General features: G+C 42.1%; 1 protein-coding gene across 1 annotated transcript in view; it reads right to left on the bottom strand.

The window, feature by feature from the left end:
- The window catches only part of crhr1 (corticotropin releasing hormone receptor 1), a 178,728-nt gene that overhangs the window by 74,053 nt on the left and 77,471 nt on the right, over positions 1-27,204 (bottom strand). The window contains exons 3-5 of the mRNA XM_072692993.1: positions 22,855-22,905; positions 18,217-18,336; positions 8,451-8,536 (exon numbers count right to left, since the gene is read on the bottom strand). Of these exons, the coding sequence (XP_072549094.1) occupies positions 8,451-8,536; positions 18,217-18,336; positions 22,855-22,905 (257 nt within the window). The remainder of the gene's footprint in view (positions 1-8,450; positions 8,537-18,216; positions 18,337-22,854; positions 22,906-27,204) is intronic.

Below are 27,204 nucleotides of genomic sequence, written 5' to 3'. Positions count from 1 at the left end.
CAGAAGCTGTTGTGGAATTTAATAAGCAAGTCTGTTTTCAATTATGCAGATACTTATTGTGGAACTATTGAAGATAAATAAATAAATAAACAAACATGATTGGCTCATGCCATAATCCCTTTCCTTAATAACCTGTTCACAGCTAATTCTATACAAATTCATAATTGGCTGGAATCTTGCAGTTCTTGCTATAAATGTGTCTAATAATTCACAACCTGTAGTACTAAATGGCAGAACTGCCCCTGCTTAAGTTGTTTCCTTAGTGTTTTAGCTCCAGGCCTTTCTTTAGAGCTATTTATCTGGTGACACTTCTGAGTGGTCCTTTTTAGATTACAGTCATCAGACTCATATCACCATATTAACAACCAATCAGTGAGTTAACAGCATTCAGTTTATCATCAGACTTCAAGAGCCAGAAGAGTTCTACTGAATTTAGCTGTTCTTACTTTGTAGTTCAGATCTGTAGTTGTTAACCTGAGAACCCACTGATCATCTAACATCTAACAGACCTGGGACTGACACCAGTCTGGAACTGGAGTTAGGTTGAGATAAAGGGGACAGGATTAGGATAAGGGTTATGATGAGGTTAAGGTTAAGATTAGGATCAGGGTGATGGTTAGGGTGAGGTTATGGGTTGAGTGTTAGGGTTAGGATTAGGGTTAGGTTTTAGGTTAAAGTTAGGTTTAGGGCCAGGATGAGAATTAGCATTAGGTTTGGGGTTGAGGTTAGGATTAGGGCTAGGTTTTGCATGTGAGGGTTGTGATTTGGTTTTGGGTTGAGGTTAAGGTTAAGGTTAGTATTAGGGGCAGGGATAGGGTTACCTTTTAGCTGGGTTAGGTGTTGTATAATGGAAGTAACTAATATTAAGTCTACTTGATGTCAGCAATGCACCAACAGAACGTCTCCAAGATATTTACCTTAGTGCATTCAGACGCTTTACTGCTACTGTTGCACTACTGATTTGTTGTGGATGTGTTACTGATACACTTAAGAGTTTCTTAATCATATACAAAAGGCTACTTAAAAACAAAAACTGCCAAATGTAAATGTACATCACCAGTGACACTCTGTCGCTTTTGATTGAGTTCAGCCACCTACTAAAAGAAATCCTACTTATGGTTCTACTCACATGGGCATTGGCCTACAGGCACTACCAATGAGAACCAATCAGAATCTCCATTTCAGCTGGGGACGGGACAATAGACAGTCAAACTCAGAGGCAGAACCAACCCGAATTTCCATTTTAGGGAGAGGTGGGATTTTCCATATTCAGCCAGAGTAGCCATGACTCCAATATACTTGTGCAATGTCTATCTCGCTTAGACAGGACTAGATAGCCAGCATAGTTATAGCACAGTAAAGAAATAAAAGTAGTGGAACTACCCATTATGAGGGTTATTCAAACATTCAAACAGCATTATAGATGTGGCAGTGGCTGAATGTAGAGCTGAAGGTTAGTCAGTAAGTCAGTCAGTCAGTCAGTGGCCCAGTTGTTACCGAACATATGCTAATTATCCTCGTTATCCAGCTAAGAATTTCATGCAGCCAGCATGGCTCGTTCCAGGTTTGCTTGTTGTCCAGTAAGAACTGCTCCGACGGTGTGTAATGTGGTCCATTACCTCAAATGAGTTTGCCACCTCTGGTGCAGATTACACATTCAAAACAGACCTGTGCCTTTATAAGTAAAAATGGCAGATTCTGCTTATCTACATATTGTGTTCATCAGCGTCTAGTGATCCTATCATCACACAGAGAAGCTACAACAGTTATTTTCCTCCAGTGAATTAATTAACCACAGATGTGACAAGTTGGGATTTGCAGCTTTCTTCTCTTGCACGCTGCGTGCAACCAAACAGACTGTCAGACTCCCTCAGCTCCACAGTGAGACAACCAAATCCAAATCCAGACACTACTGCAAAACTTGTGACAGCTGGGGCTTGTCACCACTGCTAGCAAAAGCAATATATGCAATGTATGTGTATTTCTATTCCCTTTGCATTTGAATTGCTGCGATTCAATTCGGAATGCTGTGAGGCCTAGCATCTGAGCTGTAGCAGTTGAGGTGAGCTGATAACAATGCAAAGCATGTGAAATATGCCTGCCTTTCTAATGTTATTTCTTATTTTCCCTCAGAAAGAGACAGGCAAATACCAACAATTTAAGCAGATCAGGATGTTGTACTTATGCTGTCATTCATGCTGTGTGTTGTGGTTACTTTAGATTTTAGAACTTCAGCCTGCATTACGACCCCAGACTGATGTGCTGTAGCCCGATACAGATCATTGTATTCTTCCCTGATGTGATGTCTATGCCTCATCTCAGAATGGACCTAGCAATCAACTGATGCATTGAATCTGGCAAGTCACACAGGAGGAGAAAACACCAAACTGTGCATTACTGTGTTCCTCCAGGACTGGGGTTGTCCATTATTGACTAACGCTAGCTAGGTTCTTTTTTGGCTTCCTCAATCAATTCAGTCAAAACAGACAGCAATCACATCATGAACTAAGCCCATGGGTACCATCCAATAGCAACAGTGTTGAGTAAGCCAGCATGCAGACAGGAACTGTCCAAAAGGTACAAACCAGCATATTGTCAATGTTATGCAAAGACCTTGCATATCCAAAATTTTAATGGAAGTCGATTTAAATAAATTTTATTCATTTCGAATAATTTGAATTTGTAAAAAAAAAAAAGGGTAAAGAGCAACTACCAGATAGTTAAACTTTTTTTTTGCTTTATTATTATTAAATGTTCTATGGTGTGTGCTTGGTGAGTGACTGTTGGGATTGAACTCCCAACCCTGGTAATGGGAGCCCAGTGTACTTCCACTGCACCACCACAGCTGTGAGAGGTGGCAGTATAAACACTGTTTACAAGCAATATAGAAAAAAGGGCAGGAAAACAAACAAAGGAAAAACCAGGAGTGGTGTTTACTCAAACAAAAGACAACAACTCAATTTATCTAATCACTGCTTACAACAAATGCTTTTCTCTTAACTTCAGCTTTTCCTCACTGTTCACAACTCAAATGCTTTTCTTTTTTAACTTCAGCTTTTCCTCACTGTTCACAACTCAAATGCTTTTCTCTTAACTTCAGGTTTCCCTCACTGTTCACAACTCAAATGCTTTTCTCTTAACTTCAGGTTTCCCTCACTGTTCACAACTCAAATGCTTTTCTCTTAACTTCAGCTTTCCCTCACTGTTCACAACTCAAATGCTTTTCTCTTTTAACTTGAGCTTTTCTTCACTGTTCACAACTTAAACCCACTGTTACCGTTCGCTCCTCTACAAAGGCGCGACGGGGAAGCGTGTTTGGCTGGGTGTATTTATACCATGCCACACAGGTGGGTCTGGTCAGCGTTTATTACCGCTGGGAATTCTGGGGCTTGGAGTTCTTTGCTCCAACTCCACCAGCTTTCATACTTTGCTGGCCGGGCCCCCTGCTGGTGGCTGACGGTACACACTGCCTGTTTACACAGGGTTGCAGTGGGTTCAGAGCCAATCCAAATAATAGTTGGGTGCAAAGCAGGAAAAACCCCTGGACAGGTTACCAGCCCATCATAAAGTACCATACACATCCATTCACTCACACCTAGGGAACAATTTAGTAAATCCAACCTGCTTACCTGCTTTAGTAAATGCAACCTGAGATACTGGTCAAACCATGTGATTTGTCAAGCCTTGGATTACCTAAATCAACTGTGTGCAATTTCAATGAGTAGAAGGATTGCCCTGGTGAGCTCATAAATCACAAAGGGACTGGTAGGCCAAGGAAGACTGCTGATGGCAGAAGAATTCTCACTAATCTTCAGAAAATTCCTTTATCGTTTGTCCGACAGATCAGAACGTTTTACTAGTGCCCCCTTACGTTGGCTATGTAGTTCATTAATAGGTATCCATCCATCTTCTTATCTGCTTCTTCCTGGTCAGAGTTGCCTTGTTTACCCAGAACAATTTCTGGGTGCAAAGCAGGAATAGCCTCCAGTCCATCACAGGGTACCAAAACACCTAGGGGACAATTTAGCATAGCCAATTTACCATCATGAGTGTTTTGGTGAGGTGGGAGGGGAACCAAAGCCCAACATCCACGTAAACACAGTGAGAACACAGCAAACACTTTACAAACAGTGACCAGAGCAAGAACCGAACCCACAACTACACTACGCTACATGCTGTGCCACCATGCCACCCCACTAATAGGCATATCAATGGTAAAAACAGGCATAATAGTTGTAATTGTAAATGAATGCTCATCTGTAATTGGTTAGTGTTGATGAGTTGCAAGACGTTACGACTATTTGCGATAATGACTGTGGCCCAGCTGGTGGCTGCATAGCAAAGCAAGCATATCCTGCCATGTGGCAGCGTTAAAGAAGCTGCGCTCTGTGGCCTGCAGTGGCGTTAAAGCAATATTACGTAACCTGCTGTTCTACCCTCTCGTGTGCTACATCATCCGTGACAACTGGAGGCATATTTAGGGACAGCCTTAGATTCACTGCTTCAAAGGCTACAGTCTCTTCCTTGTTTAGAGCGCTAGTGCTCCCTGTCATGTGTATTCTCTAAATTGTAGCCTGATTTTCTGGATCCGCACAAGGTGGGAAACCAAAAAGAAAAATGATTTAAAAAAGGAAAACAGAGGCTTCCACTGCTCGAACCATGAGACGACAAAACCCTTTGTGTTTTTTATGCTGACAGCACAGTATAATGTCCTACTGCTCTGAGTCAATGACAGGTGTAGCACACCCTCCTGCTGTATGACTGTCAGCCACCGCATTAATGGCCTTCTTTCCAGCAGCCTAATTCCACTGATGGCGAATGGTTTCTCACTTTGAGAGCCTCCCTGCAGACAGCATCCCACCACGCCTGGTTAAACGCTCACTTTAAAAGCAGATAAAGAGTCTTTACATTATTAATCTGCTCTTCCTGGTACTCCTCTTACAATAAATGATAGCTGATAAATCTTGCACATATGCAGCCAAACTGTATCTGTGACATGTCTATGGCTGGACAGGCATTGCAAAGCATTGTCAGATGTTTGCTGCACATCTCGTCCCCAGATTTGGTGATATTGACACTGTTCCAATGAAGTGTTTGTTCTAAATCTGTTTTGTATACAGCTTTTCTGTAGGATGTTTGGATTATTTTTTACCATAGAAATGAATGTGCTGCAAAAGTTATTCCTATGTCCCAAAAATCATCATGATTGTTATTCTTATTATTAAAATGAATGATTTAAATACTAATGATACTAATGATACTAACATGCCTAGCAACACTATAGCACTCATTTAGCCTAGCCTGGAATACCACACCTTAACTACCACCTAGCAACCACTAAGCAAAATCATAGCAACCAACCGGTTTACTAAAGCAACCACAGAAACCAACTAACACCATAGCAAATCCCAAGAACACAAAAGCAGCACCATAGCAACCTGGAATACAAAGCATCCACCTAGCAACATTTTAGCAACAACCTAGCAAAAACAGTCCTGTGACCATGTTTCAGCCTAGCGACCATGTAGCAACAGCCTAGCAACTGCCTGAAAGTTGGAACTACATAAGCTGCAAGCTAATTTTTCATTCAGGAAATGTGTTATTATTGTTGTTATTATTATTATTAATAATAATGACAACAACATTAATAATAATAATACTTGATTTTATTATTACTGTTATTAGAGTATATTCTTCCCACATATGCACAGGACTCTTACGCACAAAACAAGGCCATAATAAACATTTCAAAAATGTTCAATGAAAAACTGCACACTGGACGTAACTATGTCTGTTCACAATGTCTAGCATCACAAGCTGGTTCTGAGCTGCTTTTGGAGCATCACATATCAGGTTAGGGTTCTATTTTTGCTTTTAACGAAGTAAGCACCAGCCTAAGCTGAATTTAGATGCCTCATGTTAGGCAGTCCACCTCAGTGCCTGGGTCACAGTGTGAAAGGTAAATATACCTAATTTGCGAGTGAAGAGCAGTTTGAAGGCCCATAGTTTAAGACCCTTAGTTGAACTATAGTAGAAGTACAGAGTTGGACTGAAGTTCTGCTAGCTCAGAAAATCTACACCAGTGCTTTCCAACTTCGCTCCTGGAGGGCTTTCTTCCCACAGACTTTGGATCCAACCCTAATCACCCGACCTGATCCAACTAATTACTGCCTTCAGAAGTTCTTAATTGGCTAAGTAGGGTGTATTAGATTTGGGTTGGAGTTGAAACCTGCAGGAAGGTAGCTCTCAATATGGTTGGAGAACACTGGTCCATACTCACATAGTTCATAAACAATCCAAACCTAATCTTGGTTCCCACAGTGCACACATTCTGATACACTGCAGCGTGTAAAGAGACTCCAAAATGCATTCATCCATTCTCCAAGGCCATGTTTGTCATAATTCATGTGATGTGAAGTGAAATAGAAAAGCTTAAAAATAGCACGCCTTCAAAGGTCCAACACTTTCAAGCCGCAAAATGAAGAAAAAACAAAAAGCAAAAGAGGCACATTTTCACGTTAACAGTGAAGTGTTTCAGATTTGCAATGTATATCAGAACTTCTGTTACATAAATCCCATTTGTGCTTGAACCCATGGCCACCTGCGTCACACTCAGGCACTCTGCCAGGTGACCTACAGCACCACTTCACTTAGATCGGAGTGGTCTTTCTGGACTCTATAAGAGCAAGTCTTCTGCTCCAGTTAATGGATCTGTACTGTAAGCGAGTGTGTTAACCCTCAGATGGCGAGAGGTATTACTGCGGCTTTGCTTGATAGAAAGGAATTACATTTACATCTGATTTACATTCTCATTTACATCGCCAGGTCCTGCATTTTTGACTTCTTTCCTGTTTGTTCTGAAGCCAGGAATAGACAAAAAGGCCTGAAATGTACAATATGTTTTTTTCTTCAAAACAAGATACTTTTAAACCAAATTCAAATCATACTAAAATATACCCTCTTCTATTAAATGTGAAATATTGTTTGAAAGTGATGACTCTGCATTTCCCTGCTTTGTACAACGAGCCAAGAGAAAGAAGTGGTATGAAATCCCACTATTCTTTTGTTATTGCTGATGATAACAGTGACTATTCACATTTAATAATCATATTTATATCTAATACTCCCATATTGTGTACGTACATACATTTTTCACTCTTTCACAGAATGTGAATCTGACAGTTGTCAGTAGTCTCAATTAGATGATGAATGGATCAATGCTCAATAATGACTTAATAAAACGAATGACGAATAAAATCTTTTCACACTGACTTCCACCATTTTGGAGATAAAAGGTTTCTGTCATTACAGAATATCATGACCACCTACCTAATAGTGGAAATAATCACCCTTGGCTCAGATAACACTAGCGAGATGTCGTGGCATGGACTGTATTAGGTGATGATATGTGTTCATCATAGAGGTTAGCTGCTCCACAGTGGCACGTCAATTGCTTTTTACTGCAGTGATGCCATTTGCTGTTCCTCTCTGGCATCACTGGCCCAGAACACCTTCACTACAGCAGCTCTACAAACTCCTTAAAGTTAGCGCTTTCCGATATGCTACCACCCTTCACCCACAGTCATATCGAAATGTTATGGCTACCCCTAGTTTGGAATGAATGTGACAAGGGTTTCCTCACATGTAAACAAGTGAGCACCAGTCAGTAGTGGTCAGTGAGTTGACTGCTGTCCAAAAGGTGCATGATAATAGGGTACCAGACTTCATAGAATGTTCTAGAGCTGGTGTAGTGAAGCTGTACCGAGAATAGTGGTGCCCCACAGGTCACTGATGCCAGAGGGGAACGACGACTCTGGGGAATGATAAAGAATAAGCGATGTGCTACTGTGGAGCAGTTAACCTTATCACCTTATACAGTACAGGCCATGACTTCTAGCTAGTGGTTATTTCTACTCATTGGTAAGTAGTCATAATATTCTGACATACAGCATATATACACAGTATATATATATATATATATATATATATATATATATATATATATATATATATATATATATATATATATATATATATTCTCTTTCTACCTCTCTCTCTCTCTCTTTCCATCTCTCTTTATCTCCCCTTCTCTCTCACTCCCCCCTCTCTATTTTTCTCTTTCTCTTGTTTCTGTCTCTCCCTGTCCCTCTCTCTCTCCCTCACTCTCTCTCATTCTCATTTCTGTCTCTCCCTGTCCCTCTCTCTCGTTTCTGTTTCTCCCTGTCCCACTCTCTTTCTTTCTCTATCACTCTCTCTCTCTCTCATATATATATATATATATATATATATATATATATATATATATATGTGTGTGTGTGTGTGTGTGTGTGTGTAGTGTGAATGTGTATTTACATATATCTATACAACATATTTATGTACAAATATGTTTAAGTTAATGCCCAATCCTTTATGATATAGGTATAAAAAAAAGAGCATCACACTCCTCCTACCTCTTCATTGAGTATTTCCTGACACTGGGAGTAGTTCCCCTTCTTTGCCCAAGTCCCATTGGTCAGGCATTCTCTGTAGACATTATCTGAAACGTTGCAAAAGGGGAAAATGTTGGTAGTTAGTCGTTGTTGGTCTGAAAGCAACCATGTATGACAGTGCATTGATGGCAAGGAACAAACTGATGACATGTGCCTCCTTTACAGGTGTCAAATACAATTTTCAAAACAGTATCCAAACAGTATTGATGAACACAGGATGTCCTAAGGCTGCGGAGAGTGTATGGGATCAATGTTGCAATTGCTAAAAATGGCCTTGGTTAGCTAATGTCTGGCTCCTTTATTACCTTATCCCTGTATTTCATTTGTATTTCATCTAATGTTGAGCTCAAACCCAGTGGCAGCTGCAGGCTAGGCTGACATCCTGTCACTCCAGCAGATTTATGCTTATGAACTGCTCCAGCAGGCATTCTTACCAGGCCACGATCAATATGCAACCCCACCCCATGATATTCTGAGCTCCCCTAGGAAGGGAAATGCATCAATATTTGACCCCGGCATCTAACAAGTTAAAAATAGTGGCAAACAGAGCTAGCACGTCCATGCAAATGCAGGTTAGCTTTCGGATAATGGAAACGCTAATCATCTGCCTACACCGCTCAGAAAGTTTCTCTGATGTCTTTCTGTTTCCGTCTTCGATGGGAACGCGCGAGTTTCCATGGAGACTTGATGTAACTTTGCCAGTGTGGGCGGGCGGGCGAAAGCGGTGCAGCAAAGCGTTTTTTCAGCGTGAAGCAGCAGCCCACACCTCCGAGAAGCCCTGGAGGATCGGTGTTAAGAGACAACCTAATAATGATGCAGTTAAAAGAGTGATAGCCACAGTGCTGCTCATTGAAAGGTTATGACACTGGGCTCAGTAATTGATTGGTGTGTGGGGACGCTGCCAGCACGCCGCTCATCAAATCGCTTCGCACACTCGGAGTCGGGTCTTCAGAAAGAGAATATCAACAGTGTCTTTAAGTTGAGCCAACAATGGCAGGACCTCCTTCTTCTGCTTTGTCTTTTCTCTTTCTCCCTCTCTCTCTTTCAGTCTCTCTTTATCTCCCCTTCTCTCTCAATCCTAACTCTCTCTTTCTCTCTCCCCCACACTCTCTCAGTTCTGTCTCTCCCTGTCCCTCTCTCTTTCTCTCTCCCTCACACTCTCTCAGTTCTGTCTCTCCCTGTCCCTCTCTCTTTCTCTCTCCCTCACACTCTCTCAGTTCTGTCTCTCCCTGTCCCTCTCTCTTTCTCTCTCCCTCACACTCTCTCAGTTCTGTCTCTCCCTGTCCCTCTCTCTTTCTCTCTCCCTCACACTCTCTCAGTTCTGTCTCTCCCTGTCCCTCTCTCTTTCTCTCTCCCTCACACTCTCTCAGTTCTGTCTCTCCCTGTCCCTCTCTCTTTCTCTCTCCCTCACATTCTCTCAGTTCTGTCTCTCCCTGTCCCTCTCTCTTTCTCTCTCCCTCACATTCTCTCAGTTCTGTCTCTCCCTGTCCCTCTCTCTTTCTCTCTCCCTCACACTCTCTCAGTTCTGTCTCTCCCTGTCCCTCTCTCTTTCTCTCTCCCTCACACTCTCTCAGTTCTGTCTCTCCCTGTCCCTCTCTCTTTCTCTCTCCCTCACACTCTCTCAGTTCTGTCTCTCCCTGTCCCTCTCTCTTTCTTTCTCCCTCATTCTTTCTCATTTGTCTTTCCCTGCATTTCTTTGCTTTCATTCTCTCTCACACACACTCTCTCTTGTTTTCTCTTCTCTCTCTCGTTTTCTCTTCTCTCTCTCTCTCTCTCTCTATTGTTTCTTTCTCTCTCCCTCTTGTTTTTGTCTCTCCCTGTCTCTGTCTATACTTTACTGGAGTAATTATTTTTCAGCCAACTTTTTACTTCTACTCCCTACAAATTTAATGGAACTATCTGAACTTTCTACTCCTTGCATTTTAAAAACAGCCTCATTACTCTTAGGTCATTTAGTTTTCATTCTGACTTGTCATTGTTAAAAAAAACAAATCCTGTCCAGATCAATTGCGCCACCCGGAATCTTACCATTCATTTCATTCTGACACCCTATTGGTTTGTAAGTTATCCATCGCACCTACACATGTCCCGTCAAACTCCAGCAAGGACACAGGAGCCGTATGTAGCCTAGTATGAAGGCGTCCGTGGCAAAAACTCAAGGGAACTTGAGTGAAGCACCACTCAACTAAGCTCCACTTTTACAAAATTTTTAACATTAACATTTTAATAGAACATTAGAGTCATTATGCCTTTTAAAAAAAACATTTTTTGGAGGTGGAGTTGTGCACTATAGGACCCTGTGGTGCTGCCTAGGCTTTTGGCCTTTGTTTTCTACCTAAGCAATGAATGGGAATACTTTTGACACCTTTGCAAGTAGGTAGAATTTACTAGCCAAACTGTGAGTGCATTAAGCTGTGCTGCACAGAAGCCTGGAACAGTTTTTATATGTTATAGGGGGCTCTGAGAGCCCTGCGGCTGCAGTAGAACGGGAGACTGCGCTACTAATTGACTCAATCTCTTATCAGTGACTGCCAAAGATTTACTACAGCCACCCGGGACTAGATCTGAGTTTAATACTGAAGCTAATGACGCAACAATAGCAATTTATATTAAGGATAAGAGTAGTATCACTAGCAGCAACATAGCAGACACCCACGCACTCGCGGTTGTTTGCTTTTGGCGGCTCGTGGGGCGCTCAAACTGACATCCTACAGAGAGAAGCAGGCTTACGGAGAGAAGCAGCCTGTCGCGAAAGGCAAAGACAAGCCTAGGAAAGATGGTGAAACATGTAGGAAATGTGGAGTGGGAGCAGAATTAGGAGCAAACAGTGCGGTGACCCATGGAGCACCAATGTCATTCCAGCAGAACACCGGCAGCAGCGGTGCGCAGATGCTGAGCTAGCTTTTCTTTAGCCATCATAAGAGCCTGCTGCAATGCCGCCTGACTGCACTCTAAGCAAAAGCGGAGGTAATAAAAGAGGTCAGGAAGGGCAGAGGAAGACGGACACGACCTGAAGGGCGGAGTGAGGGCGGATGAAATTTACATAGCTTAAAATTCCCTCCATGCTATTGACCTTTGTGTAGTTAGCCTAAGGTGACAAAAGGCTTCGCAAGTAGCTTTTCCTTTATAACCGAAAGAATAAAAACAGGGAGATTGATCTGGAAATGCAGCTCCTTCCAGAAAGAGTGATGGAACATGGCAGGGTCAAGCCCGCTAAGTGTTTGTTGTGTTAAAGCGCTCACATGAATAGCTCAGTATAGAGGAAATGGGGCGAGCAAAATCCATCCCTCATTATCTTCTTCTGTGTTTTGTAATTACACAGATTAGCAGTGAACTCCTATTTCATAATGGGTTTCTCACAAGTGAGAGATGGTGGAGATTCCAGCAGACCAGGGCTGGGCAACGCAACACAGTCTGCTGATTTCCCTGCTCTAGCAGACCTCCTAAACCTGCCAATTAACAGGTGAGTTGAATCAGGTTCCTGCTTAAGCAGGAAAACCACCCTCCAGGCCCGGCATTGCCCACCCCATCACTCCTACCTGATCCACAAATCTGCTTCTCACAACCGGAGAACACAAATTCCTGTGTAACACACCTTTTAAAACAAGGCCAGGTATGAGCTGGGATGTGAGCTACCCTTCAAATTACATATGTAGACTGTCCAAATGTTTGTGGACACCCCTTCTCATAAATGCCCCCACACAAAGATGTGCAAATTCACACAAACACAGCTTGTCCAGTCCCTGTAGAGAAGTACTGCCAATAGAATAAGACTCTCTGGAGCAGATAAACATGAACATTATTATAACCATGCATTATGCCAGGTGTGGACTAAAGGAAGTGCCATAAACCCACCCCTAAGAGAACAAGGCCAACTGTGCACTCTTGAACTCCGGCTGCCGATGGCAAAGCAGCATGACTCAGGATTTGAACCAGCAATGCTCGGATCAAAGTGGCAGCGCCACTGGACCACTTGGAGCCCACTTGCCTGCTGCTCTTTTTTATGTAGCATGTACATTCGGGCACCGAGGAGCTCAGCGTTTTTTATTAATATGCGTGGTCTCATTATCATGTTGAATTTCATTTGATTTTACAAAGGACTGGATCATTTAAAAATGCAGCTGCCGTAAAGACAAACTGACATAATGACCACTGTCATCGTGAATGCGACTTTACTACTGGGCCTGACATTCTGTGTGGATACTGATGGGTTTTGTGAATCTGTATTTTTTATGTAGTATTTTTCTGCAAGTGCAGAAACAGTCATGGTTGCAGTAACAGAACTCACGGTCACAGGGTTCAGAAGTGGCCCTCAACCCAGGAAATAATGAACTTGAGGAACTTGAGAAGTTGAGAAAAGCTACCTGAGCATGAATCACACCTGTTATGAGAGCGAGACTGAAAAGATGGCAGCTGTTTCTCAACAAGTACGTTCTTAGAGAGGGTGAAAATATGAGCCCTTGATTAAAGTGAGGCATTCAATGTCATCCCATTCTTTACCGCTCTGGTAGCTCGCATTGTGAACACCCAATACACATTCATCAGCGGCCTTGTCTCTCTCTCTCTCTCTCTGCCTTTTATGCACACCCATGCACACCTTCTCTCTCTTCTCATGCATGTGTCCATATACACACACACACACACACACACACACACACACACACATACATCTGCCTTTACAGTTGGTGAGTTTCACCGAGCTTCACTCAGACTTAACAAACTCAGCCACAGCAGATATTAAAGCTTTAATGGCGTATGTGTGTGTGTGTATGTGTGTGTGCTCATTTGTTTACTCATAAACTATGGTAGAACACACAAGGTCATGTTTTGGGACTCGTTGTCCCATGCCTGCTCCTTGATGGCTGCTTCCTTTGTCTTGATTTTGGAGTGTGTGTGTGTGTGTGTGTGTGTGTGTGTGTGTGTGTTTGTGTGTGGTTGGGTGTGCTCTGGCCTTATGGTCGTGCGTGCAGAATTAGATTTTCAGCTTTGCCGTTCTTGGTAAGGGGTTTGCTCCGGGTTTCAGCAGGAAACAGGGAATAAACAACTATTTTTCATAGAAGTTTCCAACTGTCCCATAGCCGCCCATCCAGATTTCCTCACCCTGGACATTTGACCACATCCTTGGCTTCCAGGCTTGATCTTCTGTCCCATAAATATGATACAAGAATGTCTATGAAAATGACTGACAGACAGCAACATATTTTCTCTCTAACACTGCCCTCTCTGTTCCTGCTGTTGGCCAGCAGCGTCCACAGTAAAGCTACTACTTGATTAAAACGCCAGATGTCGAGGATGGATCAACAATGCAGAAGACACTTTGTGCTCAACTCACTGCAGTCTTTTTTTATTAGTGCTTCTGAGTCGATGGGAAACCACAATGGTGATTTTTACTTTTTTGGAGTTTTGGAGAATACTTTGGAGGAGGAACATGCCTGAAGACCCTCCCCTCCCTCCCAGCCTAACGTCCTGTAAATTCCATCTCTTCCTGATTCATGTGTTCATGGCGAACTTATTACAACCCACGACCACCCTGTCACTTTCCTTCAACTTTAAGGAAGTGTTTATACATGACATTCGGTCATGTAAATGACCTGCAGAAAAACTCAAATCTAACCGCTGGACCCTTAAACCTGTCTTTAAATGGGCTAGCAGACGCCGGTGCCAACCGGTATCACACTGAAGTGATTTGGGGAGAGAGTGAGCCACTCAGAGAGAGCAAAGCCAATTGTGCTCTAATGGGCTCTGGCTGCTGATGGCGGCAGGCATAACCCCGGATTTGGCTATCCTGCATCATGGGACAAAGCCCTGCTAAAGTAAAGCGTAAGCCAGAAATGAGGATAGGTCTGCAAGGAGATTCAACAGTGAAGTGGGCAGTTAAGGACAGAATGCAAGCTTTGGTGGAGTGAGCCTTTAGTTTGTACTGTGTTTGTATACTTCAGACAAACAGCAGCAGAGTTCATTTAGAAATGGCCTGAGAGCACCTGAGCAGGTGGGTCTTGGTCTATTTCTGAACAAACTCTGGTGCTGTTTGTTTGGTGTGCATCGGAGTTCGAAGAGCAACATTCGTATAAACACTCTAATTCATATCTCTCAGTCCTAGCTCCACTTATCAAAGGGGGTTTGGCCTTCTAGCACAAGAACAAGCCCCCTCAAGTCCAGCCCATATTTCCTCCCTCACTTACTGTCTCCTCTTATATTACCTCCCCAAGGTTCTGCCCCAAAGGTTCTTCTCCTTCTCTGCAGTAACCTCCAGGGCAGTTGCCCATTACATTGTGTGAACACTGCATCACAAATGGATCCACAGAAATAGGTCAACATTTCCTTAACGCTTTAGGCCTGATGCAAAAAGTGATTCTGACTGCCATTCGATCTGCTCTTCTCTTTTAATAATGTGATTTCCACAGTCGTCTGTGGCCGGCAGTCCAAGACAGCATAATTGGCCTCGCTTTCTCTGGGTGTTACTTGTAGCCTGTTACATCCCAAACCTGTGTGTTTGGCACTGGTACCGGATAAATATGTCAGTCACAGTGCTATTACTAGGCTTTCGACACACATCAATGTCACTGCTGTGTTGAGAGTGGTTCCCCACACAAAAACATCAAGCCAAGAGTGGATCTGTGGTCAGAAATGAAGGACTGGAAGATGACTAACACACAAACTGTGAAGCAATACATAGCCTGCAGCCTCTAACAGGCTAGACATTGAACATTCCTGCCCAGTTCTGGAACAATATTGAAGATGAAACCAAGATTAGCTTGAGCATGGAGAAGGAAAGGAAAGGTTCTTGACTGGAAGCAGTACCACATCATCTATCAAACATGATGGAGGCACTGTTATATCATAGGCGTGTATGGCTGCCAATGGAACTGGTTAATTAGTGTTTATTGATGATGTGACAGCTCATGGAATATGAGATAAAGAGCTATACTCTCTGCTCAGAATAGGTCATATGCTGCAAAACTGACAGGATGGCTCCTCACAGAATTGATGGATAATGCATACAGCAAATGCATCTCAAGAGCTTCTTTGGGGAAAAAAATTGAATGTTCTTGAATGGTTAGGTCAGTCACCTGAAGTCAACCCAACTGAGCAGCTTTTGGAGGCCTATTGATGAACAAACTGCAGGTAGAAACCCAGGTCCACAAATATGCAGCAGGTGAAGATGCAGTAAAGATCTGGCAAAGGATGTCAAGGGAGGAAACCCAGTATTTGGTGATGTTCATGGGTTCAGACTTCAGGCAGTTATTGCCAGCAAAGAGTTTGTAGCCAAGTATTAAACAATAATCATTATATTAATTAATTATGTTAGTTTGTCCAGTTACATTTGCGCTTGTGAAAATAGAGGTTGTAATTCCTAAATACTTCAAACACACCATGGCTGCTTCACTTCCAGTCCACTGAGGTGGTGTGCAGATGCAAAATGACAGGTCAAAATACTGTATATAGACAAAGACACCCATATTTATCATTTGTGTTGGCCTGAGATAGAATTTGGCTTCTGTCTTTAGCCCATCTGTGCAGTGAACACATACATGTGCTAAGGCACATGTGCCTGAAGTGGTGGGCAACCATCACTGCAGCACGCGGGAAGCAGAGAGAAGCCCTGCAGCCCACCAGCAGCAGTTTGTCAAGAACGGGTCTCAAACCCAAGTGGATGCAATGTCGCCAACCAAAAGTCAAACTTTTAAGAGATAAACATATCAACTGAGATTAAATTCTCAAAAGTCTGATCCCACCTCAAATCGTCTGATTTCACAACAGGCATATATACGCACCCTGCACACTCTGCTCTAACCTTTGCCTTCTATGATAACTCTGTTGACATGCCATGCACAAGTTTTTATAAAAACACACACTACCCTGGGGGTTACAACCGAGAAAAAAGGAGAAGAACCTTTGGGGCAAACAAGCAAACGGGCTAAGAATACACAAGCAACATTCGACAAAAGTCATTATCATAATTTGGAGCTGGAACTAAGCCCCTGACTCGGCAGAGCTCCCTCAGGCTAAGGTTGGAAGGAGGGAAGAGAGAGGGTGCAGGGTGGGAATGCGGAATGTGAATATTCAGCATGAAACTCCGTTGAAACTAATTTAGAAAACCTACACCTCAGTCCACGGGGAGTTAGGTCTCTTTTTTTAACTCTCAGGGGAATAACTAGCATGGTCTCAGCGGTGGTTTCTCTAATGAATGCCCTTTTCCTGTTTAAAACACACACATGTGCATCCACAGACGCTCACACACCATGTGTCCACATAAAGCCTCGCTACCTGGGTCTCATCTGGCCAGTCACAGATGCAGCCCCGGCTATTTCGGCCCTTATCTACCAGTGCCAGGGACACGAGCAGCTACAATACCACGCGTAACTGCACATAGGCCAGACAAAGCTATAACACCTCAGTGTGTTTGGCTTCTGATAACATCAACATGTCAAAGGAAGAGTCTTTCTTCTATCCCTAGGCAACATATCAGCTAATCAGGCATCTGCTTGATCATGTGAGCAAAGGAGATGATTAGTGGTCTTCTCTAGAAATGCTGTATGGCTGGTAGGTGCTGGTAGGGAGGGAGGTGGGCTGTTGTACAGACATGAGGAAATACAGCCTCTGACACAAAGTAATTATTATATTAACGCTACCCACAAGTCATGTAAGGGCACCTAAACAATAATTATGTTTTTAATTATGATATTAGACCACCCCAGGTCTAGAGATACTGTTGTTTTGCTATACATTTAATTTTCTATTTTTCAAATGTTTGTGGACTCCCCTTCTAATAAATGTATTCAGGTTTGTTTTTAAGTTGCACTCATTGCTGACACAGATGTGCAAATGCACACACGCAGCTTGTGTAATCCTTCAAGAGAAGTGCTAATAGCATAGGACTCTGGAGCAAATGAACATGAACCTGTTGGCACCATGCCTCATGCCAGGTGTGGGCTATAAAGGGGTATAAAGCCCCCCAGCACTGATCTCTGGGGCAACTGTGTTCTCTTAAATGATCCAAAATTCCATCCATTACTTTTGAGATGAGTTGGGGTGGTGACCATCCAACAAACAGCCTTCCTTGGACAGTAGAGACAGTTACAACAAACAAATGCAGGATATGGTCCTAAAGATCATTTGTGGATACGGATATGGACGGAGCAAATTAACAGAAGCTACTGTAATACAAAAGGAATTTACACAGGATTCCAATAAGAAAATCCAGACTATCCAGTATAATTTACTATATATATATATATGTGTGTGTGTGTGTGTGTGTGTGTGTGTGTATATATATATAATATAATCATACACAAAAAAACTACAGTTTATTATAGAAGTAGTGTCAAAGTATTTTACAGTATTTCTACTTTATTTTACACTGTAGTTGCCATTAGGAACATTTCTAGCCACTCCTCATGTTTGCCTTTTTTTAAAATGCATTTTTGCTAAAATATGAACTGAGACAGAGCAATATTAACCTCAATATGAACTAGATTATGATTTGTTTTAATCATTAGCAACATAATAAATGACATTTACATCCTTAATATTCTGTATCGTCAGTTTCTTCTTTATGGTAATATGTGTCACTTTTAACAGTATGTCTCTCTGTGTTTCAATAAGCAACAGAAGAGAAAGAGCAAAATGTAAGAAGAGGCATTTCAAGGCTCATACACCATCTACATTACCCCCAGGGGGTCAAATTTCTCTCATTGGGTTATTTGTCAATCAGTGCTGGACTCACTGGTGGTGTTGTAGCGGACCCCCAGGAAGGTCTCGGGACAGGGCCGTGATACCACTTCACCCGCACTGCTCCTGGGCCAACATGTGCCGATGCCATCTATAGATATGTTGCAGAACAAACCTAAGTGAGAGAGACAGAGAGAGACAGAAACAGAGATTTAATGGAATATTTTAAGCATTATTTAAGAATGCCCATACCTGAGGGGAAGATTTTCCCATCTGTACACTGTAAGGATGCGTTTGCCAGCCAAGTTTGCATCCATCTCGTAAGCACAAATGCAGTTTCCCATGATTCCTCAAAGAACCTACACGCATAATGCAGATTCTACTGATAAGAAATTCAGCCCATTAACAGTAATGACCAAAGGAAACACAATTGCAAGTGTGATTCTATGAGATATTACATATTTAATTTCATTTTGTCACTTCTTGTGTTTGTGTGTGTGTGCGTGTTTGTGTGTGTGAGGAGAAAGACTATGCTTTTTCACTGAAGCAGACATTTCTTTAGTGTCTTAATTGGCCTCCTTTTTGTGAACTAGGTTTCTTTTCCTCCTACATTTATCATCGAAAGCAGTCTTTTGTGGATGGTGAAGAATGACCGTTTTAATCCTGCCTTGAGACCATGCCCCCCACCTCCACCCCCCAACCACAGCCAAGCTGAAACGGTCTCCTGTCGTCTCCCATGGACGGACCCAGGGTCCGCCATGCTCTGCAGTGTGTGAAATGGCCTTTAGCTCAGCACTGCTGCTCGTATCCAATTGTTTCCTGTGGAGCTGCAATGAGGCGAGATGCATGAGCGTTAGTTAATCCAGTAAATGAAGACTCTTGGGTGGTAAAAGCAACAAGAAGGCAACCCTGCTGCTGGAACTTCAGATCTCCCATCGAGTTTCAGGCCTCAGTCCTGCTGATGTACCACCCCCCCTACGAAGAGGCATCTTACAGCGTTCTCCACAGGACACTGAGCGTACAGCATCCCTCTCTCACACACTGGGGAATGTTCATAGGGTTCTCCTCACTACACACTGACACAGTGTTTAGGCAAAGGCAACAATGGAGAAACAAGGGATTTTTTTGTGTGACAGCGATGATACACTATATGGACAAAAGTATTGGGACGCCTGCTCATTCATTTCTTTTAAAATCGAGGGTATTAAAAATGTTTGTCCTGCTTTTGTTGGAGTAACTGTCTCTACTGTATAGGAAAGGCTTTCCCCTAGATTTTGGAGCATTGCTGGGACAAGAGCATTACTGAGGTCAGAATGTTGGATGATCACCGCCCTACCTCATCCCCAACTCCCCAACTCATCCCAACACCATCATTCCAGAGAACACAGTTCCACTGCTCCACAGCTCAAAGCTGGGAGGCTTTATACCCCACTCTAGCCTACGCCTGGCATTAGCCATGGTGCCAATAGGTTCATGTTTATCTGCTCCAGAGTGTCCTCTGTACCCAAAGTTCACACTGTATGGGCTAAATTAAACCCATGAAGCACACTAGCACATTCCCAGTGCTTTCTACTGGCCAAAGTTATAATAACCTTATTAGCTATTTAATGAGCAAGGCCGGCATTTAAAACCAGCATTCCTAACCTTTGTAGACTCCAGCCTATGTAGACTGTGAAAAAGTGTTGCACAACTGCAGATTCAACTACTGAATTGAGTCTCGATATGGGGGACATTTACATATTTCTGGGATGCATCATAAATGACCTTTTCATGAAATATCTGATTTTGAATAGCAAACCTATAAATAGGACAAACTGAAATCTAATCTAGAGCTTCTTAAGTTTTGAGATAAAACATCTGTGAAATATCTGCATATTACTGGCAGAGTATCCCAAGATCTGATTACTTTGCAAACTTTCATATATAACATCATTCCCAGTGTCATATTACAATCATCTGCAATCATCGATTTGGGAATTTGGATATTTTGCCTTTTGTCCCTTTCTTTTACAGTTTCTCCAAACTTCTATTACCAAAGAAAAGCCCCACCAGTCTGTACAGACTCCCCTTTACTTACTGAGTAATACATGGAGTGGAGTGTTAAGGGATTGAAGAAGTAACTGACAAAAAAACTGACTGTCAGTGTATCACTCCTTAAAAATTAATCTTTTCTAGCTGCTTTTAAACTGGTGTGTACATCTGTGTTGATCCATAAAGTGGCCCGAAGCAACATGAGGCAGAAGCGTCACCTGTGTTTGCCTTGACATGCTGATTAAGTGTCCTGCTTGATTATCTTCAGTTTACAGTGGATTGGATTGTTAATGGGGGTCCTTCATGGGGGAATGGGCTATTGGACATTTGCCCATCCAATTACCTCTAAGTGCAAACACACAAAACACAAACTAAAGAAACGCAACACCAAAGTTCAAATACATCCCAGTAGAAACAGAATTTGCTTCAATTTGCTAACATATTGATTGTTTTTGCTAGCATATATTGCTACCATTTTCCTCCTCAATTTAGCCAATTACCCAACCCACTTGTTAGTACTCTCCCCCTGTCACATGTAAGGCTCCCAACACTGGGAGCATAAGGATTGACACATGTACAACCAACCACTGCCTCTTTTCAAGCTACCACTGATGCAGTGTCACTGGGCAACCTTCTCAATCAGAGGAAAGCACTGGAAACCAAGCTCAGATGCCTCGGCTAGCAGACGCCTGTGCTGGACAGCATCACACTTAGGTGATGTGGGGAGAGAGTCATCTACCCACCCAGATAGAGCAAGGCCAATTTGTGCTCTCTTGGTTTCCAACTGCTGATGGCAGGCAGCATAAACAGGATTCAAACCCAGTGATCCTTGGGTCATAGAGGCAGTGCCTCTCATGTTTTTTAATTTGCTGGATGTTTTTTTTTCTAGGTGTGTTTGCTGGTATGTTCTTACATTTACTGGGTGTGTTTTCTATTTGCAGGCATGGTTTTTGAATTTTCGGGGTGTTTTTGCATTTGCTAGTGTATTCTTCAATTTCCAGTTTTTTTATTTTTTATTTCTCAATTGTTTGCCCTGTTTAAAAATTTACTGGGCATGTTTTGAATTTGGTGGTTTTATAATGACAGTGAACAATGGCCATTTATTGTTTCTTGTATTGCGTTTTGATGTTTCCCTATTCTTAAAGAATCTACATTTACAAAAACATAAAATCTGTATGTACATGTAGAAGAGTAAATAGTTTCTGTGTGTGTAACAGAGATGAACAGGCAATGAACTAGGGTCTGACGGATATAAATACTTTTCACCAAAATCTGTTAAAAAGAGCTAAAAATGACCAACAATATTTATATATAATATATTTAATATTTCTCAAAATAGAAACGCTAAGTCTTTACCCACTGACCATCAGAGCTTTAAAGTCTTAATTAAATAATGCAGTTTAAATTGTTATGGGGACATGGATTGGCAGCATTTGAACATTTTTATGAATTATTTCTTTATTATTTTACATTAGTTCTTTTCATAAGAAGCACACCTTTTTCTTCTTCTGATCATCATGATGTTTACAGTTATACAGTGCAATGAAGGATCAGTCTACCATAATTTATAATACCTAAAGACCCGATAGACACTAGACGCATTTTCTTATTCGCCCATAATATTATTACGAAGACCCGCAGCCCCCTTGCTGTTAGTAGAGCACTTTGCTGCAGAACAATGACATGAATTGCAGCTGCTCTCCCATTCAAACAGAGGGAAGATAAAAAAGCACAGCACACTGTGTCTGGAGGGACCCTAGACTAATTAAAGAAGCACAGATCAGAGGAAGCAGCTAGCATAGCTGAAATCTGAACCAGGCTAAGAAAACACACTCCTATTCATAAAAGAAATAAATAAAATAATAATAATAAAACAATATTATAAATGCAGTCGTCTTTATTAATGTGGAAGAGTTGAAAGTGTACACAGTGTTCTTGGATCCACATCTGTCAAACGCTTTCAGAAACACTGATTTATATGTAAATCAACAATGAAGCCGGACCATTCTTATTAAAATTTATGTGTTTTGAGTTTCTGATCAAAAGTGGGTCATCAAAACGTCCATTTCTGTGGTGTGGTGATGTATCAGTACTGAGAATGCTGCTTTTATTTTTCACAACAACACTGCCTTCTCCACCAGACATATGCTTTAACAACATTATACACGATTATGCCATTGATCTGATTAGAGCTGATATCTTTCTTTCAACAGCCGTTTATTTACCTCTAGATTGGTCATTTTCAAGGGCAGCTCTGGAACCAGTGATCCACATATTTGAAAAACACCACTTCATTTCACTTTCACTTTTAACTACAGCAGAATGTGGTACCACCGTTATCCTGCCCAACCCTTGCATGTAACTTGTGTAATTATTGTGTATGTGTGTGTATTGTGTATGTGTAAGTATTATGAATTTGCTATCATACAAATATGAATTAATAATGTTATACATTAATGTTAATTTCTGTGAATTACTCTGTAATTAATATAATTTACACAGTGATGTCTGGACCCATCTAGCAGTACACTCTGTGGCCCATGCAAGCAACCTAAAAGTACATGAACATTAAGTCACTGAGGTTTAAAAAATGATGTACTTTGCTTACTGACTTTTAATGGTCTAATTAGCAGCACAGTTAACAGATGGAGAATTAACTCACCTGTGGAATTACTTGAGCTGGATGTTTGGTTCCACAGTATCAAAGTGCGCGCTGGAAAACACAAAAGAAAAGAAGAGAAAGGGACATTAAAATCAACATGTCAGCAAAAAATAGTTTAATTAGTGTTAAAAGAACAAGGCCAACGCATCTTTTAAGCTGCTCTTTACAGTTTAAAACAAACCAAAACACCAAACACCGTCAGACTCCACACAGTGGTTTCAGTGTTACGCTGCTGTTCCGAACACTGATTCCAATTTTTCAGTTTCAAGTTTCGAGACCCAGCAGGCAAAACACATAAATGTACGGCACCCAGGGCTATGATTGAGAATCACTTTCAGGCCCAACAGGCCAGATGAAAATGGCAGAGTGATGTTCCCTGTCAAATCCAATGTAATGGAGTTCTCTCTTCTGTCTATGAGATTATAAAGTAGTTCATTTTGCTTCTGAGATGTGATGTTAATGCTGGGTCCTGAGGAATGCAGGTTTTGATCATGGCAATGCGTCATATGTAATACATCAAATTTATGAACATATTTAAACATATGGACATTTGATCTTCATTTGAACAACACAGAGAGATGCAGGTAATACAACTAAACACATATAGCTGAAGAAATGTCTTTTAAAAACACAATAAAGTTAAATAAATAAATAAATAAAATATATATATTTAAAAAATTAGAATCAGGTGCAGCACATCAGCTGCAGATGATTAGAACATGGTAAGAGAGGATTCTGGAGGAGCCTGTCTTATTTAAACATCTTTACACCTGGCATTAACGTGTTTTGTATCTGGAAGGTATCTGGATCTACTTTGTCCACATTCTCTTTACACTTGTCATTAAAAGCCATCTCCAGTATGACCAGATGAGATCGGATTTGAATTTTCTGCGTATAAAAAAACATCAACCAACACGTCAACACATCACTTCCCTTTTACTTCCTGTAAATAACAGTTACTTCTCAAAACTGTCCTGCTCCTGGAGACTGTGAACAGCTGGAGGAATAGTGGGGTGGAGCAATAGATGGTTCTCTGCTCTATCGGTAAGAGAACAAACATTGTGATACTGCTCTCATCTACACACACATACACACTCACACAATAGGGAGAGCAAGAGAGAGAGAGAGAGAAGTCCAGATCCACAATAATTATCACTCGTCTTAACATTTTCTCCGCTAGCCTGACGAAATCCAGTCAACGTATTCCGTTTACACTTGTGTTTAATGTGTAATGTCCGTCTCTGACCTCCTTCGAATGTGGATTTGGTGATCCAATTGTAATCTGATCACAAGGAGTCTTTACCTGACACCTGACTAGGGTGTTTACCTGACCTTTCATGCAGGCAAGTGTGATCCGATCACCAAAATCTCATCTGAAGGCCAGGTATAAACAGGCTCCAGGTTTTTTCTTGTTGTTGAAGACTGGCATCACCATGGCAAGATCAAAAGGGCTCTTTGAGGCCTTCAGAAAGGAGGCTGTAGATTCGATCCCTTCCCAGACTCATTCCTCCCCTACTCTCTGCCACTGCTGATATCAAAATACAGAATCTACCATCAGATACAAGCATATCTGAGATTAACTATTAAATAATATATTACTTTATTTACTTATTATATATATACTGTTTACTAGGGATGTGAAAAATGTATACCAATAATTTCCTAAAGCAATATCAGCATTAGACAGATTTGAAGAGTTATATTTTAGATTGTTGTTTGATGATGCATTTACTGTACTGTTGAAGATCAGGATGTTTAGATGATGCTAAATCCTTGGATTTGTATTAACTGAATACACATAGGAACGGAACACACAAATCTAATCTATGTCTGCACTACGAAAGTGTGATTTGTCGACCTTTCTGTGACAACCCTGTGCTGGTCAGATCTGCAGGTCCAGGACATGTATTGATCTTTTTTTGTCAGCAGTCCTGAATCTGCTGCTGAGGCAGCAAAAACAAGACGATCAGCAGTGACCCAGGTTTAAAACATACATGATAAGAGCTCCAAAGCTTGTTTAATGTAAACACTACTGCTGGCACACATGGCATACCATATTGAAGAGCATCTGTAGCTCATCATGAAGGACCTTCTTCTTTCACCTTTTGAGGAATCACCTCCCAATCTGTGTCCCTTCGCCAAATCCCATTCTATTCCAGACTGGATAGAGATCAAAGCCCTCAGTGCAGATGTTATCGACGGTAATACAAGAAACCAGGCCCAGATTATAGCTGTGGCTGCTTTTAATACTGTTGCTGATAAGCTAGCAGGGCAGGCCTTCCATAAGATGGACTATCATCTACCAACAAAAGGAGATGAGAAAGTCAAAGGATGAAAGTCCAGAAGCAGGCTGACTGAGACAGATGGAGAATGATGAAAGTATTGGATAGAGCTCCATCATTCCAGAGCTCCACAGCTCGATGCCGGGGGGCTTTATACCCCTTTAGCCCACATCAGGCATTAGGCAGCATGGTGGCAAAAGGTTAATGTTTATCTGCTCCAGAGAGTCCTATTCTATTGATAATGCTTCTCTACAGGCACTAGTGTGTGTGTGCATTTGCTTCAGCTGAGGGTGTCCATAAATATTTGGATATTTGTAGTGTATAAGGTCTTTCACAGTCAACAAATATTAGACGTATGCAGTATTTCTGTTAAATACAGCATTTGTGCAGTTGGGGGTTGGGGGGGGGGGGCTTCCTACCAGATGTTGAGAGATGATGGTATTAAATGCTGGTCTTAATTCAGTGTCTTTATTGTCCAGTGAATGAGGACCAGATACAGTGTGGTCAAGAAGTGCAGTGTGGTTTATCTGTGGTCAAGAATCAGTTGAATGATTGGAACAATCCACAAACTGCAGCGGGTCCAGTGGTGGGGCAGCTGGTTATTGACATTGAGAATGGCCCAGATTCCCCGCCATATGTGCCATGTTCAGCAGTGGAAGTGGTCATGGAAGTGGGAGGTGCGCTTATCTTTGCGGTGGCCTGAAACGGTTGGCCTTTGCTGTTCTCAGTTCTGCTTAGAGTTTGAGGTAAATATAATGTCCTGTATCTAACACTCTAAACTCCGCCAGCAGTGAGCAGCGACTAGTAGAGACTAGACTACCTCCTACACAATTCAGTGTTGATGTAAACACACAGGTGTCCTCAGAATTCCTTTCTGTGTGAACCAGGCTAGCCCTTCCAGCTGTGGCCAGAGTCTCTGGAATTCAACTGGAATCAGAGATGGTCCAGTTTATTGTCCATTAAGCAGACGTTGGACAGCTGGACAGACAGGATAGCCGACTGGTAAGTGTTCCCTTTTGCCTAACCTGGACCCCAGCCCATTTGGTGCGCTTCTGCTTCCTGGAACACCTCATCTCCTTCCCAGGCACAGCGGTATCGTGCAACACCGTGGGCTGGTGATCTGGTCCACATAGTGAACCTAGCACGCGACTAGACTCCACCTTGGAGCGATACATGCATTCAGCAACAGTCTGCTTTTAAGAGACTGACACAAATGTGTTACATGGACTAATTGTTGATGGCAATTGATTTAACATGCAGTGTTCAGTGTTAGGGGCACTGTATGGCCTGAAGGTTAGGGAAGTGACCTGGAAGACTGCAGAGACTGACAGGACATGACTGTGGTGCCCTTGAACAAGGCACTTAACCCCCAACTCCTGCTCCCCAGGTGCCGCAACTAGGACTGCCCACTGCTCTATCCACGTGTGCTCGCTGGCCCTTGAGTGTGTGTATGTGTGTGTGTGTGCACTGTTAAAAGTAGAGGCCAAATTCCTATGTGGGCAACATGAATGGTGATTGAGTGGTTCTTCCTCTTCCTCTTCTTCTTCCATATGGTGCGAATTCCTGGAGCAACAGCAGCTTTGTGGCTAATGCTGCTTGACAACATGACCCATTTTTAAATGATTCCCTCATTCATGCCGCTGTTGCTTTTATCCGCAGTGTTCACAGTTTTGACAGGCGCTGGTTTGGCTCTGCTGTCCATCTCCTAGCAGCACTCTCAGGTTGCTCCTGCATTCTCCCTGTAGTGTGCTGCTCACCCAGATAAAACGTGCTGACCTATTAATCATTTACAGCACAAAAGAGATGCTCTTAGCCTAACAGACTCCATGCTGTTGGAGGGGAGGCATCCACACTGTTGCCTGTCAGCATAAGTGGATACTACGACAGGCTCTTTCCCCTACATCATTCATAATTGATACAAGCAATCAAATTTACTCTCTTTAGCACTCACAGGTATCTTAAATGGATACGTGTTATGCATGAGGAACACTGCAAATTTTTTTTCTCATTTCTCATTTCGATATTGGTGTAAGAATATTCATGGCAACTTGTATTATAATTAGCACAT

The sequence above is a fragment of the Salminus brasiliensis genome, chromosome 12 (genome assembly GCF_030463535.1).
Source record: "Salminus brasiliensis chromosome 12, fSalBra1.hap2, whole genome shotgun sequence".
In the NCBI taxonomy this organism is placed as follows: Eukaryota; Metazoa; Chordata; class Actinopteri; order Characiformes; family Bryconidae; genus Salminus; species Salminus brasiliensis.
The sequence above is the reverse complement of the archived record's forward strand: the minus strand, read 5'-3'. Positions and strand labels throughout refer to the sequence as shown.